At 41.9% G+C, this 20,565-nt stretch overlaps 1 protein-coding gene across 3 annotated transcripts in view; it reads right to left on the bottom strand.

The window, feature by feature from the left end:
- PDLIM3 (PDZ and LIM domain 3) overlaps positions 1-20,060 on the bottom strand; it is a 31,585-nt gene extending 11,525 nt beyond the window's left edge. Inside the window, exons 1-4 of one of the 3 annotated variants that reach the window (XM_053584361.1) lie at positions 19,912-20,060; positions 11,683-11,834; positions 9,749-9,833; positions 996-1,183 (exon numbers count right to left, since the gene is read on the bottom strand). In XM_053584361.1, coding sequence (XP_053440336.1) covers positions 996-1,183; positions 9,749-9,833; positions 11,683-11,834; positions 19,912-20,004 — 518 coding nt within the window. In that variant the 5' untranslated portion in view covers positions 20,005-20,060. Of the gene's footprint in view, positions 1-585; positions 654-995; positions 1,184-9,748; positions 9,834-11,682; positions 11,835-19,911 lie in introns of all 3 variants that reach the window. The other 2 variants (XM_053584350.1, XM_053584371.1) reach the window with 2 other exon arrangements.
- Positions 20,061-20,565: the final 505 nt, after the last annotated feature.

Raw genomic sequence — 20,565 nt, 5'->3', positions numbered from 1 at the left:
AGAAACAGGTTCTGAGGTGGGCTGCCTGGAGTCCTTCAGACACAGGAAGGCAACACCAGCTTCCACATGTGTGCCATTTCTGTTCCTACTGGCAGGGCTTTCCTGCCATTGCCTGACTCAAAGGTCACTGTGCTCTCAGTGGAATCCTCAGTGCAACAGGTGTATTAGCTATAAATATACGTGGTGATGGTATAAAATTTCACAGCTGTGGAATCTCATCAATATTTACTCTTGGAAATGGAGGTTATTTGGCTGCTGTTCTCTGCTAGGTGAGTTTGTTGTGTTTTGCTTTTGAAATAAGCTTCATAATGAAGAGCCTCTCCACACATCTCAAAAGTTACTTTTCTGGGTGGATTAGTAAGTCTTGATTAACAAAGCATGCAGCTGGGTGATGGGAGGTTACATGGTGGGTACAAAATACACAGCTCTAGTGATGGAGGCACATTGGAAATGACTTCACCACAATGCAAGAATCAATGTAGCAAAATTGCACTTGTACCCCCAAGAATATATACAAATTAAAAAATGAAGAAAAAAAATAAAGAAGCCATGCGCTCCAAACTTCACAATCTCAGCGCTTATAACCTGCTTCGGCCTGGGATTACGAAAGGTTTGGGCCGAATATTATGCTTGTGTTCAAAGTAGTTCACATCCTGCAAAAAACAAAGGGTTAAAAGGTCCCTCAGTGGAAGACACATTTTTAAAACAATAAAATTAAAGTAATGCTAATTGCACAGAGAGGATTATTTACCACCAAAATATCCTCATAACTGAGAAGGGCAGTGAAGCAACCAGGACAATCTCTTCTTTTCAACAATCTATTCATTAAACATTCAGGAACTGGCTGATTGGACCCCAGAATAATTAGCTGGCCTTTTAGAATAAAGATTTGAGAATGCCTTCAAGAATGTAAAATGAAACAGCAAGAGCTGGACTTTTGAAAGGAAAAGAAACCAGATGATCATGGTGGCCAGGACAGAGAGTCCAATACTTACTTTTGAGGCGAACTAGGGAGGAGACCCCGGAGCTGTCCGTGCAGGGCGTCTTGGATATTGCTAGTAGAATAGAGCCCAATGGGTGAGTTATAAGAAGCGCTCACTACCTGTCTTTTGTCATCAATGTTTGCTGCTGCAACAAAAGGCTGGGCCCTTCTGTTGTGCGCGGTACCAATGGGTTTGAATTCCTGTACAACGGCAGACAAAACACACACAGCCACAGAACGCACAACAGGGCGTTAGTGAGCACAACTAACAGCATCGCTACTGTTAATAAAGGCTGCTTTACCCACTCGGAGATTAACGGGCAGGTGAGAGGAAGAGCTAGGTATAAATGGTTATGATTTTTCTCTGAAATTTACATGTGCTATATTCACCTACCAAATATTAAGGAGTGGACCATAAATAAGATCCTTAAATAAGAACCTTATTTAAAATATTGTAAAATAACTGAAACTTTGCATCTCTTGTTGGCCCCCTACTGACTTCTTATCTTCATCTGTAGCCTTAGAAAATTCTGCTTTTTTTTTTGAGACAGAATCTCACTCTGTCACTCTAGAGTGTTGTAAAGTCTTAGCTCACAGCAACCTCAAACTCCTGGGCTCAAGTGATCCTCCTGCCTCAGCCTCCCAAGGGTGAGACTATAGGTGCCACCACCACACCCAGCTAGTTTTTCTATTTTTAGTGAGATGAGGTTTCACTCTTGCTCCGGCTGGTCTCAAACTCCTGAGTTCAAGGGATACACCTGCCTCAGCTTCCCAGAGTGCTGGGATTAAAGGTGTGAGCCACCATTTGAATATGGAACTTTTGTGTGCAAAATGAGACTTATAGCTTAGAAAAAAATTATTACACTTAAAATTTTGCCAAGTAGAACCTCCATATGCTTTCTCTTCTGTTAATATCTTAATATATTTCCCCTTATTTTAAGAAGTGGAGAGTAAAACGGAAAGGGAATGAGCATTTATGAATAACTTACCAAATCATTTTAACCCATCCAGGTAAAAATTCTGCTTTTTAAAAAATACCTTCAACAAGAAACCAAATTGGTAAAAGAGACAATCTAGCGGGGCGGGGGGTGGCTCACGCCTATAATCCCAACATTTTGGGAGGATTGCTTTAGGCCAGGTGTTGAAGACCAGCTTGGGCAACATAGAGAGATCCTATCTCTACAAAAATAAAAAAAATTACCCAGGTGTGGTGGTGAGCACCTATAGTTCCAGCTACTTAGGAGGCTAAGATGGGAGAATCACTTGAGCCCAGGAGTTTGAGGTTGCAGTGAGCTATGATGATGCTACTGCACTCTAGCCCAGGCAACAAAATGATACCCTGTCCCAAAAAAACAAACCCAAAAGAAAAAAAGGAAGGAAGAAGGAGGAGGGGGGAGGAGAAGGGGAAGAGAAGGAGGAAAAGGGAAGGAAGAAGGAGGAAGAAAGGGGGGAGGGACGAAAGAGGGAGGGAGGGGAGGAAAGGGGGAGGAGGGGAGGGAGGAGGAGGAGGAGGAGGGTGGGGAGGGAGGGGGAGGAAAGAGAGGGAGGAGGGGAGGGAGGGGGAGGAGGAGGGTGGGGAGGGAGGGGGAGGAAAGAGAGGGAGGATGGGAGGGAGGGGAGGCATGCTATTAGGTGGCAGAATGACTGAAACAACCAAACGCAGCTTTAGAAAAATGAATCCTAGAATCTGTGACAACGTGTGTGGCGTGGCCAGAAATTTGCAAAGTGGTACAATCTGATTGTTTAGCTGATTGAGTAATAAATTTGTATTGACTGCATTTTATAATTAACAGTTATGATTAGTCATTGTGGCGTGAAAAAATGAACCAGAAATAATTGTAAGAAATGACAATGGCGGGCGGCGCCTATGGCTCAAGGAGTAGGGCGCCGGTCCTATATGCGAGGTGGCGGGTTCAAACCCAGCCCCGGCCAAAAAACCAAAAAAAAAAAAGAAATGACAATGGCCATGATTCAGGTCTTTCTGATAGGAAAGAAGACAGAAGGCTAATTGCCTAATTGAGTTTTGGTGGATTATAAATCTCTCAGGCCAATTAAAGAGTGAATTAGGCAGAAATTTATTTAGAAAAAATATTTAGAAAAATATTTCTAAAAATATTTAGAAACAAGTATGGGCTGCCTTAAGATTTTTGTAAATAGAATTGAATTTACAAAAACTACTTAACATATGATAATGGCTTTGCATCTGCGTAGAGGAAGAACTTCTGCTCTTCATTTCTTTTTCACCTTAACATGACAAATAAACATGGAGGGCGACTGTCATGTAAATAAGGCAACTTTTCTAAAAGTATTTGTGTGTTAACAACCTCCAGTTGTACCTCGAACTAGCAGCACATAAGTTAATCAGCTCCAAGCCTTTTCTTTGCCATTTTCAGTTTTGGTTATGTATATTACAAGGTCACAAATACATATTTTGTTAATTTTTTTTTCTGTTTTCTACTCTGATCATCATAAAAGGAGATGTCTCTAAGACAGGCTACAAATATTTGTATTTCAGCTTTGCAAAGCATTAGTTCATGGGCTTCTAGAGTTATTTCAAAAAGCACAATGAAGTGTATACAGCAAAGGTAAACAAGAAATTTAAGTAGGACCCCAAGAGGCAATATTCTATCCAAGTCTTACATCATACTGATGGTCAAACCAAATCAAAAGACAAAACCAAGTAGAAGTTTGCCGTTCCACTTTAATTCCTATTTTCTTTTTCCTAGAAAGATTATGAGTAATTGAAAATAACAGTATAAAATGTATATAGTCCAGCTCTTGTGTTTATTCTACCCGGACAAAACTAGAAATAATTCTTACCTCCTAAGAATTCAATTAAGTAATCATCCCCCATAATTAATATATTTATAAATATTGTTTTTAAATGTTAGGAACTTATATTGAGAAATGATATTTTGAATTAATGAAAAGCTAGAGCTGCCCCAAGTAAATCTAAGTAACTCGTCAGAATTCTGCTGATGTTGGGAGAATGCTAGCTCTTGACAGAAGTCTCCCAAGGGCTTGGAAAGACCTCAGCAATGACGGTAGCTAAAGACAAGACCTTGCAACTTCTTACTCAGAGACACTGTTCACAGGTGAAGATTCGGACAATCTTTACAATTCAGGGCCATCTCCAATAGAAACAGCATGTTTGAGTTCCATATATAGATGGAACTATATGGAACTATATCAAATCATGTACATATATAATATATGAAATACATGCAGTGATTATATATTAGATCAAGCCACAATGAGGAAATGATTATATTTATGAACAATCATCCCCTCATCATACTCACCCCTCGAATGAAAAATAAAGTCACCTTTATAATCATTTTCTCTGCAGTGATCTCTTTCAAATGTTTCCCGTCTTTGGGGAAGATTTTGGGCAAATGCTGACAATTGAAAGCTTGTTTTGTAGAGGCTTCCATCCAGTTATCAAAACATTGTAATTTAAAGTTAACATTATGAAAATATAGATGCCTTCCACCCACATGCTTCTTGACTGTACATGTAAGTTGATCTTTATTATCAAATCTTTTATGGCAATGATGCAATCTTTTATATGGAAATGCAGACAACGTCTTCCTTTTTTAGAAAATAACTATTTTTGCTTCTGAAAAGCATCTTTCCTCTATTGTGATAGGCACATAACACCTCTGAGCTGTTTAGCTAACGTTGAACAAATGGTTTATTTAAGGACATAAGATTTGAAGAAGGATCAAGAGTTCTAACGGCTTATGTTTAGTCTGGAGAAATGCCTTATACAGAAAAGTACATATGCCTGGTCACTTTCAGAGACCATGCTTAGGGTTATATGGAAGAAGTTAACTCAATTGCTGGGGTGGTCAATCTAAACAACGTGTAAGGTCCCCTTTAAGTCTAAGATACAAGTCTAGCTTCATAAAAACAGAATTTAACTATTGATTGATTGAAAAAAATAAAAAAATTGAGATATTAAAAGTTTATATCCACTATTACTGTAACTGTGTAAAGAAAAAGTTCCCTAGCTGGGTGCAGTAGCTCAGACCTGTAATCTCAGCACTCTGGAAGGCTGAGGCAGGAGGATCACTTGAGCTCCGGAGTTTGAAACCAGCCTGAGCAAGAGCAAGACCTCGTTGCTACTAAAAATAGAAAAGTTAGCCAGGTGTAGTAGCGGGTGCCTGTAATCCCAGCTGCTAGGGAAGCTCAGGCAGGAGAATCACTTGAACCCAGGAGTTTGAAGTTGCTGTGAGCTAGGCTGATGCCATGGCACTGTAGCCTGGGTGACAAGAGTGAGACTCTGTCTCAAAAGAAAAAAAAGAAGAAGAAGAAAAAGTTCTTCAAGCCTAACACTATGCATAGGGAAAAAAACCAACTAGCATTTTATTATTTGTGGCTGGGCTGGGATGGGAGGATATAGTATTTTAAAATTTTTTTAAGTGAATAGATATTATTTTAAAGTGTAAAAGAGTATTTTATCCCCGTAGCAAAGATCACATAACTTAAAATAAAATATGACTTGGATTGAGAAACAACGACTCAAATTTTGCTTTGCTTAATTTGTCAGCAAGGATATTGCTGTCCATCTACACCGACATCTTACAGCACAGTATGCTAATGGCATGTGTTTTCGCTGCCTGACATTGTCGTTCCCCAGAAGATGGCTCTAGAGTTGTCATTTTGGGGTGGGAGGAAGACATCTTTTTGCATAGCTCTGTATTTTTTTTTTTTTTTGTGGTTTTTGGCCGGGGCTGGGTTTGAACCCGCCACCTCCAGCATATGGGACTGGCGCCCTACTCTTTGAGCCACAGGCGCTGCCCTGTATTTTTTTTTTTTTTTTTGAAGAACATAACCATAGCTAACCTTTTCTTCAATCTTAGTCCATAACTTAAATTCACCATCTGATTATTGTCACCTCATGTAGTTCTAGTATGCACTGTAGGATCTTCAGATAGTGGGGGATGAGCTGCAATGCACCTATTTTGTGTAGAGAATGTCTGTCCTGAAGTACCAATTCTGTGACCTGATCATCCAGAAATCTGGCCCAACAATCTCATGAGCAGGAGGGGGAGAAGTCACAGGCTTTGGCCCATTAGGAAAAGAACTGAAATGGGTCTTAGCTCTGAGCCCTTCAAACGCTGGCCTCTCGGAGAGGATGCCAGGCAGAATGAGGCCTGACTCAAACCAATGGAACGTTTAAAGCTCCATCTCCATCTCACTGGCTGCTGGAGCCCTTAACCTAACCTCTACACCCTTTTCTTTAAAAACCAATCTTATTTTATTCTTCCCATTTGTAGTATCATAAATGCCACCATTTCTAGTGGCATGTGTCCAAAATGTGGGCCACATGGGCTAATAAATGATTGACAAAAGCCAGAGCATTTAAAATTAAGATTATATTTTAAAATACAACTTTTAGAATAACCATTGTCATAAATTAACACTTCATAGCCTCGCAAAAGAGGCCTATCCTGAGCTTCAATTCAGAATTACCCTTAAATTCCTTTTTCCCCCCTCTTTTTGAGGCAGAGTCTCACTCTGTCACCCTAAATAGAGTGCCATGTCGGCATAGCTCACAGCAACCTCAAATTCCACCTGGCTAGTTTTTCTATTTTTGGTAAAGACAGGGTCTCGTTCTTGCTCAGGCTGCCCTTGAACTCCTGAGCTTAAGGGATCCTCCTGCCTCGGCCTCCCAGAGAGCTGGGATTATAGGTGTGAGCCACTGTGAGCTGGCCAACATACTCTTAAATTCTAATTCTGTAGAGACGTCAGCAAAACACCTCCCCAAATGTGACTCCTTGACCAAATCCAAACCCCTCTATTAAAAGGATTTGTTCTGGGGCGGTGCCTGTGGCTCAAGGAGTAGAGCGCCCGTCCCATATGCCGGAGGTGGCGGGTTCAAACCTAGCCCTGGCCAAAAACCAAAAAAAAAAAAAAAAAAAAAGGATTTGTTCTAGGAATCTGCTCAGTAAAATTTGAATTCAGCCAAAAGGGTGCACTGAAGGATCCAGAAGGCCACATGTGGCCTCAAGGCCAGTGAGCTCCTCCTGCCTGAGTGGCTTCATATCATACATCCCACATGGATGTAATTTGGTTTAAAAAATTAGGTGAAATTCTGAGTGGAAAAATAATTTGCTTTATTTTTGGATGTGTGCTACGTATGGACAAGGAAATGCAGAATTCCATCTAGTTTGTCCAGGCTATGGCAAGACGTTGGGTGGGCAGCCAATGCCTGTATTAGGTCCTCAATTTTCCTTCTTTCTTTTTAAAAGCATGTCTCATGAGTTGCCCCTAAGGCATAAACTGAAATTGACGAGGCTGAAAGAAAGCAGATGGACTTGGGCATTACTGCAAAGGGTCATAAAAGAGTGATAATTCTGCCTTATGCTAGTTTTTCTTCTTCTAATCTTTTCTTGCATTAAGGAAAATGTTGATTGGAAGTGTTGTGATTTGCCAACCCACTACTATGCCAGGGTGAGCCAGCATCAGCACTCAGATCCCGTCTCACTCTATTGCATTTTGCTCACTTACCCTGAAAAGCAGAAAGTCTTGCCTGAGTAGGCCAGGCGCGGTGGCTCACGCCTCTAATCCCAGCACTCTGGGAGCCTGAGGCAGTTGGATTGCTTGAGCTCAGGAGTTCCAGATCAGCCTCAGCAAGAGCGAGATCCCCCCTCTACTAAAAATAGAAAAACCAGCTGGGCATGGTGGTGGGCTCCTGTAGTCCCAACTACACAAGAGGTTGAAGCAGGAGGATCTCTTAAGTCCAGGAGTTTGAGGTTGCTGTGAGCAGCCTACCCAGGGTGACAGAGTGAGATTTTGTCTCAAAAAAAAAGTCTTATTTAAACATCTGCTCAATGTTAAAGATCACTTTTGCAAAGTGACAGCTGAGGACAGCTGACAGTCATTCTGGGAACCAGTTCTCAGATCTGGTCCTGGGCAATGTAGGAAAATTTGCAGTTCATGTTTGGGTCCTCCAACGAATTTCATTCATGTCAGCTATTTCCTGAGCTGTGGGCTGTGCTGAGGGGACACCACGTGAAGACAGCCTCATGATTTCCACCTTCATAACTATCTTGTGTGCTGTTAATTCCATCTGGAGCCTGTTTTCTCCTCTTCTTCCTCTTAGCAGTCTCTAGGGTAAAATGCTACCTTCTCATTTGTCAAAAGTCTAGGATGGGCACCTAATAAACTCATCCCTCTATAGGTGATATTACTCAGAATGCTGCTTCTCCTGGAGGGATTGTATTTTAACTGAAAATAAAACTTTCATCCCACGTATTTTTTTTTTTTTTTGAAAAAGAGTCTCACTCTGTTACCCAGGCTAGAGTGTCATGGTATCATCATAGCTCCTTAAACTCTTGGGCTCAGGGTGGCACCTGTGGCTCAACAGAGTAAGGCACGGGCCCCATATGCCGGAGGTTGCGGGTTCAAACCCAGCCCCTGCCAAAAACTGCAAAAATAAATAAATAAATAAATAAATAAATAAACTCTTGGGCTCAAATGATCCTCCTGCCTCAGCCACCCAAGTAGCTGGGACTATAGGCACCCACCACCACGCCCAGCTAGTTTTTCTATTTTAGTAGAGACAGCATCTCATTCTTGCTCAGGCTGGTCTTGAACTCCTGAGCTCAAGCAATCCACCTGTCTCAACCACCCAGAGTGCTGGGATCACAGGCGTGAGCCACTGCACCCAGCCTGACCCCATGTAATTTTTAATGACCTTGCGGTAGTAATGGGGAAGGCCTTCCCAGTCTCTAGGAAGCCTTGCCACATAGGCCACTACATCACCAGGAGACTTTCTGATTGAAGCTGGGAGTCCCACTAATAACGAGAGCCACCGCTTATTTATCTCCTTTAGATACTCAATGTGCAAATTTGAGAAGCCCCAAAAGATATTTCATGTGGAAGAAAACAGAGGCTTATGAACTTGAAGGATAGATTCAGGAGTTCATGATCTTGAAAGGGGAGATATTGCTAAAGCATAAGTTATACATACGTTTTCAGTTCATTTTCATTAGATTTAGAGAAAAACTACAGATGGGGAATGTCTAATTAGTCTACTAGGAACACTTGTATCAAAAGGGATATAAAACCCATCTCTAAACCTTAGAAGCTGTAAGTAGAGGTTCTAAAATGCTTTACTTAATTAGATTTTTTTAGTACATCATAATCAAGGTTTGATTTAATTTCAAGTTTTTATTTTCGGTTCTTTTGAGAGTAGTCACATAAACATCAGATGATGAGGTTAATTTAGCTCATTACAATTGCCTTAAGGGAAAATCTTTTATTTTTTGCAGATCATCGCCAACTTTCCACAGAGTGAACTTAATTGTAAAACCCCAGAATTAAGAATTAAAGAAAGGATGCAAAATAAGATCGGGTGAGACCATAAAGAATTGAAGTTCACCATCACAGCTAGATTTCAATTGGTAGCACTTATTTTTGGTTTGCTCTGTTTTAACAACTTAAATTCCTTCGATTACCTCATGGCCATTTGATGGAAGTCTATCATAAGAAATGAAAAAAAAAAAAATAAGTGGAATCCATGTAGATTTAGCCAAATTCTTCCTAATGTGAACATATTTGTCTTCAACAAAATGTGTGCCTGCATACATTTCTTCTTTTCCTTGACATAAGAAAACACGGATAATATAAACTAATCTCACAGAGTGATGGTGGGCAACTGGCTTGTGAGGAGACTTGTCTCAATTTTTATATTTGGGAGGTGCTCCCATCATTTGTAAGAAAATACAATGACATAAATGACTCTAAAATTCATACCTGGGGTTCTGATTCCAAGTTGATTTTATAAGGGTGAGCTTTCCCTTCTTCAGACACCTGCGGAGACCATAAGCGGGTTTCTGCCCTGTAAATAAAATCAAGTTCGTGAACTACAAAGTCTGATGGGGCTTCCGATTTTCATATACTTTCATTTCCCATTGTGTTGGTGAAAAATACTAGCAATCCTTATTAATTTAAGCAAAAGCAATGATTTTTTGCTTATTATTCTGTATATTCCCATCCAATTAGTCTTAACATTTTTAGCATCCTTTTGGGGGAAATCTAGACTAGATCTAAACTGCAGTTTCTGGAGAAAGTGGGCCTCTGATGCAGGTGGAAACAGCCCAGGAGAGGGAGATTCTGGCCTGCAGATGACCAGGAGACAACTTCCCTATGTCTCCTTTCCTTCCCTCCTGCCTTATGCAGGCCATCTCCAGAAGACAGCAAGTGACCAGCCAGGCGGATTTGGTACTGGAAACAGAAAAATGTGGCTTGTCCAACCCTTCTCATGCATTGACATGGGACTCTGTGGCTCCTAAGGCGCTGTGTGCTCAGCAGGAACACAGGTTACACGTGGATTGGGAAGGAGTGTATCTATTTCACCCCATGAAATGGCAGACTGTGGATACATTGATATATCCACCCCTCTTTTTTTTTTTTTTTGGCCAGGGCTGGGTTTGAACCCACCACCTCCGGCATATGGGACCGGCACCCTACCCCTTGAGCCACAGGCACCGCCCTGTATCTACCCTCTTAACCTGCCACTGTTCACCTGCATAGCCATTTCCTTCAGGGCACTGCGGGTCAGGCCCTAACAAGGCTGGACCTGGAGATTGTTTATTCACTTCCAGGGTTACAGTCATAGATAAGTTGGGAAACTGGACTCCATGGTACCAGTCAAGGACCCAGGGCACTCTGTGTACCCAGTGAAGTACTGACTAACTACAAATCTGGTCTAGAATAAAAATGCTTTGAAGATGTAACCACTTCAAAAATGGGAAGATATTGTGTAATTTTGTAATCGATGAGAGGGAATCTGTTTGGAGGGTAATAGCACTGCTGATGTTTACGTTTACTGTGAGAATAAAAGGTAACAAAGGTAAAGAGTGGGCAGAGCAGTTCTTTGGGGATATATTCTCACTGCTCTCCAGAATCGCTGGCTTTCCTGTAAATAAAAGTGAAACCATTGATCTCTTATCCTCTTCTCTGTTGATTGGCTTGGGTGACAGGAGAGGGACTTCTTGGTCCAGCAACAACAACAGGGAAAATAGTGACTATGATACAAACAGGATAAACACATCTGAGAACCCCTACAATAACAAACCATTATTTTCATGGTTCAGTTTGAGATCAGGGATCTGATGGCAAGAGGCTGGGTTCAATTTCTTAATTTTTTTTTTGGGGGGGTGTGTGGTCAGAAATGTCCCAGTACCTAATACACTCATGTTACACTCTTATGACTTCTGGGCTGAATTCTGTACAAAAATAATCAAAAGCATACAGAATATTAGAGACCGATTTTCAACATGATCATATCTTGGCAAGCCAAGAGATTCTTTGGGGAGAATCTCTAAATTCCATTTCAATTTCCACCACCCTGAGAACAGAAGTTCAACTAGTCCTCCTGTTCAGTATTCATGCAGCTAATGGTTCTATTTTCATAGCCAATTCCTGCAGGGAAAAAAAATTCTGATAGCTTCACTCATTATTCTGACATTCCAGAAAGAATTCTTTTTAGAGATGGTTTGTCAGTAGCTATTAGATTCACTGACTTTAGTGAAGAACAGACTACAGTGGCTGATGTCAAAAAAAGCCAGTGGAAATTCTAGGCCCTGTGATACTCCTTCCTACTGAGAAGATGAAGCCATTTATAGTACTGGTTCAGGTTCCCCTGCAAAACAGATCAGATTTCAGCACCATTAATTAAGGAGCACCTGTCAATTTTGAGACACAGCTGGTGTGCCGCTGCTTTAATCCTGTCCTGCGCGTCTGCATGAGTCATGGACTCTGTACCAAAGCCATCAATGGCCAGGATGACATCGCCAGGACACAGGTTGGCAGCCGCTGCCTTGCTTCCTGGAGTGATCTGGAAAAAATTAGGGCACCATTTAAAAACCAACATCCCGCCATGTCTTGAGTTTTGTGCCTGACATTTTAATTTCAGTAAACTTTTAAATGTTTCACTGGGCAGAAAAATCTTAAAGCTAACTCAAAATAACTCTTAATTGGTCAATTGTGGTAGGTCTGTTTTTACACCACGTTAAATGATTTTGTTTCTTAACCAACCATGTTTTGTCAATCATTGCTTCCGTTATTCTCTTTCAAAACATCCTGCATAACTGTCTGATCTTAATTTATTTTATTTTATTTTTTTGCAGTTTTTGGCTGGGGCTGGGCTTGAACCCACCACCTCCGGCATACGGGGCCAGCGCCCCACTTGGTTGAACCACAGGCACCGCCCTTGTTGGTTTTTTTTTAATCTTATTTTACTTTGATTAAAAATAATTTGTTAATTCTTTTTTTTTTTTTGAGACAGAGTTTCACCATGTCGCCCTCAGTAGAGTGTCATGGTGTCACAGCTCACAGCAACCTGAAACTCTTGGGCTTAAGTGATTCTCTTGCCTCAGCCTCCCAAGTAGCTGGGACTATAGGTGCTTGCCACAACGCCCTGCTATATTTTGTTGTAGTTGTCATTGTTATTTAAGCAGGCCCGGGCAGGGTATGAACTTGCCAGCCTTGGTGTATGTGGCCAGTGCCTTAACCACTGAGCTACGGGTACCGAGCCTTTTTCTTTTTTTTTTTGACAGAGTCTCACTCTGTCACCCTGGGTAGAGTGCTATGGCATCATAGCTTACAGCAACCTCAAACTCCTGGGCTCAAGTGATCCTCCTGCCTCAGCCTCCTGAGAGGCTAGGATTACAGGTGCCCACCACAATGCCTGCCAGTTTTTCTAGTTTTAATAGAGATGGGGACTTGCTCTTGCTCAGGCTGGTCTTGAACTCCTGAGCTCAAGGGATCCTCCCACCTCAGTCTTCCAGAGAGCTAGGATTCCAGGAGTGAGCCACTGCATCTGGCATTAAAAACATTTTTTTAAAATCAACTACCAACATTGTTCTATATGAATTTTACTTTACTTTTCACATGTTATTTGGTCATTAAATATAAAGAAAATTTAAAAAACCCATAAAATGTTTATCCTGAAAAAAATTGTTTTTTAGTTTTTTCTCATCCATAAATCTCTATTTGGGAAAGGAGTTTTACTGTATGCAGTCAACTTTTATATTTAAATTTAAACTGCTTTAACATGCCTATAATTTAACATCTTTAAAATTCATACAAGGGGCATGCAATAGGCTGAATGCTTGTGGCCTCCCAAAATTCACATGTTGAACTCCTAACTTCCAATCTGATGGTATTTGGAGGTGGGACCTTTGGGAGCTACTTGGGTCAGAGGTGGGACTGGTGCTCTTATAAAAGAGACCCCAGGGAGCTCTCTTAGCTCTCTTTCCTCCATTTGAGAAAACAGCAAGAAGTTAGCTGTGTGCAACCTGGAAGAGGTCCCTCAGCAGAACCTAGCCATGCTGGACACCTGATCTGACCTGTCCAGCCTCCAGCATTGTGAGAAATAAATTTTTGTTGGTTATAAGCTACCCAGTTTATCGAACTTTGTCATCATAACCTGAACGAAGATAAGATACCCAAGGGGTGGGAATCTGGAGGAAGAATCAATCTTGCACCAACAAGAAGCCAGATAATACACAAAATCATAAAATCATAACTTTTATCAAAATCTTCAGAGAGTTAACGTCATGGGACAATGAACCTGAAATCTAAGGGAGGACAGGTGCTTCCCAGAAAAGGTAAGATGTGAGCACGGGCTCACCTAGAGCTGAACATACTAGTACAGCTGCCATACCAGCTGTTAAGAAAAATTCAGATAGGGCGGCGCCTGTGGCTCAGTGAGTAGGGCGCCGGCCCCATATACTGAGGGTGGCGGGTTCAAACCCAGCCCCGGCTGAACTACAATCAAAAAAAAAAAAAAATAGCCGGGCGTTGTGGCGGGCGTCTGTAGTCCCAGCTGCTCGGGAGGTTGAGGCAGGAGAATCATGGAAGCCCAAGAGCTGAGGTTGCTGTGAGTCCTGTGACATCATGGCACTCTACTGAAGGCGGTAAAGTGAGACTCTGTCTCTACAAAAAAAAAAAGAAAAATTCAGATAAAATGACTAACAAATGGATAAGGATCCAGTGTGCATTAGCATGAGTGTATGAACCCCTGAGTACTGCAGATATAAGGGAAGTTTGTATTTACTCAAGGCTTCTTCTCCATGAATGAAGAACAGAAAACAACTAACAAGATGGTAGATTTTAATTAAACCATATCAGTCATTTCATTAAATGTAAATGGTCTAGGTCAGGCACGGTGCCACATTCCTATGATCCCAGCACTCTGGGAGGCCAAGGTGGGAGGATCACTTGAACTCCGGCATTTGAGACCAGCCTGAGCAAGAGCGTGACCCCATCTCTACTAAAAATAGAAAAACTAGCTGGGCATGGTGGAAGGTGCCGGTAGTTCCAGCTCAAACCCAGGAGTTTGAGGCTGCAGTAGCTACAATGATGCCACTGCCCTTTATCTGGGGCAACAGAGCAAGACTCTGCCTCCATACAAAATGGGCCAGGCATGGTAGCTCATGCCTGTAATGTTAGTACTCTGGGAGGCCCAGGCAGGAGGATGGCTTAAACCCAAGAGTTTGAGGTTGCTGTGAGCTATGATGACACCACGGCACTCTACCCAGGGTGACAGAGTGAGACTGTGTCTCAAAAGAAAAAAATAAAAGACTCTGCCTCAAAACAAAACAAAATAAACACTGATCACTGATGCTCAGAAAGTATAAGAAGCTTGCTTAAGGGTCCCATTGTGGGCCAGACAAAATTGTTTGGGCTTTCCCACCTACGGTGCCACTGAAAGTTGTCATCCTTTCCTAGATAATCATAACTGTACACAGTAATGTCATGATTGTGTAACTGCTGCCACTATTGTCCTATTGGGTATGAGAGTGTGCAGGGCCTTCTGCTTGTACAGACCTTGTATGCTAGCTCACTGGCTGCCATGAGCTGAATAAAACATGGTGCCCCTGTCCTTGGTGTTTGAGTTCCTCTCTGGCCTGTCCAAATCAGAACACTTGCATTACACCCATATTCAGGAAAAATCTGAAACTTCCACCTGAGTCTGTCTCTTCTACCATCCCCAATGCCTCTCTTGCAGGTATCCTTCCCCCAACTTCTCCTATCTATCTCTTTGGCTATAATTTTCTGGGGGAATCCTGGACAGGTGTGCATCAGGACAATTTATGTACATGTCCCTTCTCTTCTACCAATATATGAGCTTCTCAGGAGATAGAAACCCACGGGAGTTACAACTGCACACTGACAGTGCCTCTCACACCCAGGCCATTCTGCATGTGACAGATATTTGTGAGATGGGAGTGCGTCATGAACACAGGAACCCATGCTCTCCTGTAGACATGGTCTTTGTTAGAACAAAATTATACAGGTTTTTATTCAGTCGACCTTTCCCGCTACAACTGCTTGGGCCTGGGATAGAACTGCATTCAACTGCAAACAGTCCTTTCTAAAACGTCTAAATTTCAAATCTAGTTTATAATCAAGTCACACACTTTTCTGTGTCAGAGTCTGCAAAGCTTAAGCAAACGCTAACATGTTTGTTGGTACCCGAGGCCACCAGCATCCTCAGTCACGATAACCTTGATCCTGGATGTGCTCTGGACAGGAAGGAGTGATAGTGGGGAGAAGGGAAAGAGGAAAAAGAGACACACTGGCATCAGGTAGGGATATCTTCTTATATCACCTGCGCAAAAGAAGTATGTACCGTACGCTAGTCTTCCCCGATCTGCCATTTGTTTTCCCAGGTTTAGTTACCTGTGGTCAAGCTCTGTCTGAAAATATCAACGAGAAAATTCTAGAAATAAACAATTCATAGTTAAAAGTTGTGTGCCTTGAGGAGGGGTGGGATGAAATCTCATGGCCACCCTGCTCCATCTCACCCAGGTCATGAATTGTCTTGTTTTCCATCATATCCACAAATATGTGGATATGTGAATTTGCTGTGCACAGCAAATCTACCTGTGTCAGCAGATCACCTGTTACAGTATTGCAGTGCTGGTGTCAAGTAACCTGTATTTTAGGTAATAATAGCCCCAAAGTGTAAGAGTAGTGCATCTAATTTATTAAAGTTTATCATAGGTATGTATGTATAGGGAAAGAACCCTGGTATATATAGAGTTTGGTACTAGTCTCAGACATACGTTGTGGTAGTTATTGGCGCTGTACCTCCTTCAGATAAGGGGAGCCATCATATTCCAGAAAGAATTTTGTGAAAGAAAATTTGTAACTTGTCTGTAAGAGTAGATCCACCTTCAGGATGATCCAAAAACTTAGAACTTCCATGAAAGGAAAAAGAACAGATGCTCACGCAGAGAGGTGAACCTTAAAATTTACTCTTTGAAATGCTTAGCCAGTTGTACATGATGTTTGAAATAAAAACTCTCTCCCTGAAACTGAACATCCAAAGCTTAAGGTTTTAGGGTTTTTTTTTTTGTTTTGTTCTGATTTTGAGGCAGAATCTCACTCTCCCTGGGTAGAGAGCTGTGGCATCATCATAGCTCATAGCAACCTCCAACTCCTAGGCTCAAGCAATCCTCCTGCCTCAGCCTCCCAAGTAGCTGGGACCACAGGCACCTGCCACCCTGCCCAGCTAGTTTTTCTATTTTTAGTAGAGACGGGGGTCTTGCTCTTGCTCAGGCTGGTCTTGAACTCTGACCTGAAGCAGTCCACTTGCCTTGGCCTCCCAGAGTGCTGAGATTATGGGTGTGAAGCACCACATCTTGGCCCAAACCTTAAGTTTTATATGGCGCAAAGAATAGCTCATGGATTGCCCAAAGGTATCACAACTGATTGCTAAATTTGTTTTGAGAATGTCTTGTGCTTGATTTCTTACTTTCGATTTATTTATTTATTTTGCAGTTTTTGGCCAGGGCTGGGTTTGAACCCACCACCTCTGGCCTATGGGGCCAGCGGCCTACTCCTTTGAGCCACAGGCGCAGCCCCACTTTCAATTTTGTTTAATGACACAAAGATTCATCTGGCTCATAAACCGGATTGTAAACAATTATAGGGTGGGGCCCTTTGTCCTAATTTTATAAACTGTAATTTCAGTTGAGTTATACATGTCACCCACTCTCCCACAAACTGTTTGCAGCTCCATGATCTGGGAGTATCGGTATAGTCTTCATCTGTATAGTGTGAGGCAGGGAGGGATGAGCATAGCTTAGAGGAGGAAAAAACATTGATTTAATGGACTTGAGGAAATCTACTTCATTAATGGGGCTTTTTGGGGTACTGAGTGTGGACGCTGGTTTTCAATTCTTTGTATTCTTAAGAACTTATCTAAAATCAACAAATCAAGTAACAAACAATTCTCATTTATCTTAATTGTGGAAAATTTCTGAGAACACATTCTGTATTATTCATTGTAATAACGTTATTTAAAAAGCAAACTATCCAGCCAATCTATCATACTGTGCCTATATTTACTTTAAATATGTACAGTAGAATCAATAAGATCAGTGATGTGTTGAGTGATCCAAAACACCTCTCAGAAACCCTTGGGACAATGACTAGAATTTTTCACATGAGCAGACTTCTGAATGCTGGCTTTGAGGGCAGAGAGACCCACACCAAATCCTTCCCTACCTCTGTGATCATTGTTAGGTTCACGAACGCTTTGCATCCTCATTCTCATCTGCAAAAGGGGATATCAGTACTATACTATTAGGGGGTTATCATGAAACTTTAGTGAATCAGTGCACACAAATGTCTAATATGTGGCAAGTCAAAGGGTATGATAGTAACAATCCACATATAATCTTATTTACGACCTTTAAAATAGTATAACAACTAAAATAAAATTCTACTACCTGTAACAACACGAATTATTCTGTGCAATATTTTTTAGTCTTTTTTCCAAATGATTTTCAGAATTCTTATCATGTCAGTGAAAATATTTTCAATGAGTAGGCATTCACTAGAGCATAAAAGTTCAGGTATATATGTACTCATTATTCAGTAAGACTCTATACTATGTTCAAGCCTTTGAAGGCTCTTGGGATACAAAACAGTTTACTTTTTACCTGTTATCCTAGAATTAGATTGATTAAAGAGAAAAGGCATAGTCAAATGAAATAATCATATCTGGTCATGCACGGTTGTTGAACAGAGTCAAAATGAATGACATAAATCAGTTATGAGTTAGAAATTCCAGACAGAATTGGCTTCCCAAATAATATCTATCAAATACATTTTACCAGTAGCTTCTGTCGCCCAACTCCAGAATGTTTAAATACTGCTTTAAAATAAATGTTCATGTTATCAACAACTTAAAATTTCAAACATATGATTAATTATACTGACATGTTACACAGTAACAGAAAAAAATATTTTATAAATCTTTTAAATGATTTTTTGGGCAAAATTATTTATTTATGATTTAATATACACACAAATTGTTCTTTGTTATGATTCCAAAGCTTATTTCATTTAATATAAACAAATGAAGATTATACTCCAGAAACTGAAATATTTCTCAGTAGAGATAATGGAAACTGTTTTCTTTGGTAAATCTATAAAAGGACTTGCTTGGCCCCATCACTGAGGCATTTTCTGTTTAAGTTACTTAGGAACATTTTTTAGGGGTGGGTTAAACTGGCTTCACATCTCATATAAAAACACATGTCAGATGTGTTTATATGCTTTGGAAAAATGTAAAACAAAGCTTGAAATGTTTCATTGTATGCTTCTATATGATATATGCTCTGAGATGTTTTAAAACGGACTTTGATTCCCAAATCTCACAGTTTATAAACAGAATTTGAAAGGTATTACCTTGTTGAAAACCTTGAGCCAACAGATTATAATCTATACATTTATAAAACACAGTACAGGCAGCAAGAGAAAAAAAGAAAAAGAAAACAAAAGGATAACATTCTGAAAAGCTTATGTCTTTAAATAGCTTTAAAATGTTTTAGATGTGATACTAAAATAATAACATTAATTTTCTAATAAGAATAACCCTTGTGTTAGAAAAAAAGAAATCAACTAGACCGAACAATGTTTTAGAACGAATTCTAGAAATTTACTGACAGGAGAGAAACTGCTGAGACTACTTTGTTTTTGAGACAAAGTGTGGCCCTTGGTAGAGGGTAGAGGGCTCACAGCAACCTCAGACTCTTGGGCTCAAGCGATCCCCTTGCCTCAGGCTCCGAGTAGCTGGGACTACAGGTGCCAACGCCCTTTTTTGGTTGTAGTTGCCACTGTTTGGCAGGCCAGGGCTGGGTTCGAACCCGCCAGCCCTGATGTAGGTATGTGGCTGGCGCCCCAGCCGCTGAGCTCCAGGCGCTGAGCCATCTTTATCTTTTCTTTTTCCTAATTAGACAATATTCTAGAGAACACTTAATAACGCAGAGCTCCACTTTTGATATTAAAGCATTAGTTTCGGAGTTATTAGGCTGAGTGGTTACAGGTAAACGGAACTTCTTGACAAGTTTTCTTTGTAATTTGAGTTATGGGTGATGATTCCTAACCCAAGTTCCCAGCTTTGCAAAAATATTTATCCGAAATGCTTGGAAACTCGAGAACGCGCACCAAGAATATTTTCTCGTCTGGGCTGATACGAGCGGTGCCAGTTTGGGCGTCCCAGGTTGAGCCCCAGGAACGGAGCCCGGCTGAAGTGTCGCCTACCACCCCGCCCCAGACCAGGAAAACGCCGGGACGAGCATCTGGCTCCAAGGAGGAACCGCGGGGCCAGTCCTCGCCTCTCCTGCTCGGGACGCATGGGTTTGTGACCAAAGGAAGCCCAGGGAAATCACGCTGTCACTCGACCTGTCCTCGGAAAGTTGCTGGGGACTGAGAGGATGGGTGCAGAGACCTAGAGACACCTCTACGCTGCTCCGCATCTTCTCCACTTCACCTTGCCCACGACCCCGCGGTGCTCGGTCCCGCTCGCAGCCCCCGGGACCCCCTCCTCCTACGTGTCCCGAGGCGCCAGAGTCCCCCAACTTGTTGCAAAAGCAAGAAGGGCCAATGCCTACCCTGGTGATGATCAGAGGCTGGTCGAAGTCGATGCCCCCTGAGAGTCTGAAGCCCCAGGGAGCAGGGCCCGGGAGCACCACGGTCTGGGGCATGGTGGCTCCTGGCACAGTGAGGGGCTGCCCAGTCCGCTGGGAGTGTCCCGGCCGCGGCAGGGGGCGCTTTATCCGCACTCGGGGTGACGTCATGGATAAAGCCCCTCCCCCGACCCCGCCCACTCCGACTGCTCCGACTTGGGAAGTTGACCCCGCGGCGCCCTGGGCGGCTTCGGGTTACAGCCGCTGTCAGTCTACAGGAGCACCTGTCCGCCCACTCGTCTGCTGGGAGCTCCAAGTGTACTTCAGGGGAAGTTAAAAGCAGCCAGACTGCAGCGTCCCTGGTTTCCATTTAAAAAACACGCCAGCATCGCCAGTAACGCTTAGTTATTTAGCAATTTTGAGCGCACTAAGATTTTCTTGCTAGATCTGCGACTTTGGCTAAGTTACTTAATATCCTTAAACCTCAGTTTCCTCACCTGTCTGGTAGGGGTAACAGCTGTACCTACCTTGTAGGGTCACTGTGAGAATTAAATGAGCACTTCTGCACAGCGTAATTCTCAAGAAATATGAAGGCATTTCGACGATTAAAAATACATGTGCATACATACGTTTATGGAT

The sequence above is a fragment of the Nycticebus coucang genome, chromosome 1 (genome assembly GCF_027406575.1).
Source record: "Nycticebus coucang isolate mNycCou1 chromosome 1, mNycCou1.pri, whole genome shotgun sequence".
Lineage (NCBI taxonomy): Eukaryota > Metazoa > Chordata > Mammalia > Primates > Lorisidae > Nycticebus > Nycticebus coucang.
Note: the sequence above shows the minus strand (reverse complement) of the source record. Positions and strands in the feature narration are given on the sequence as shown.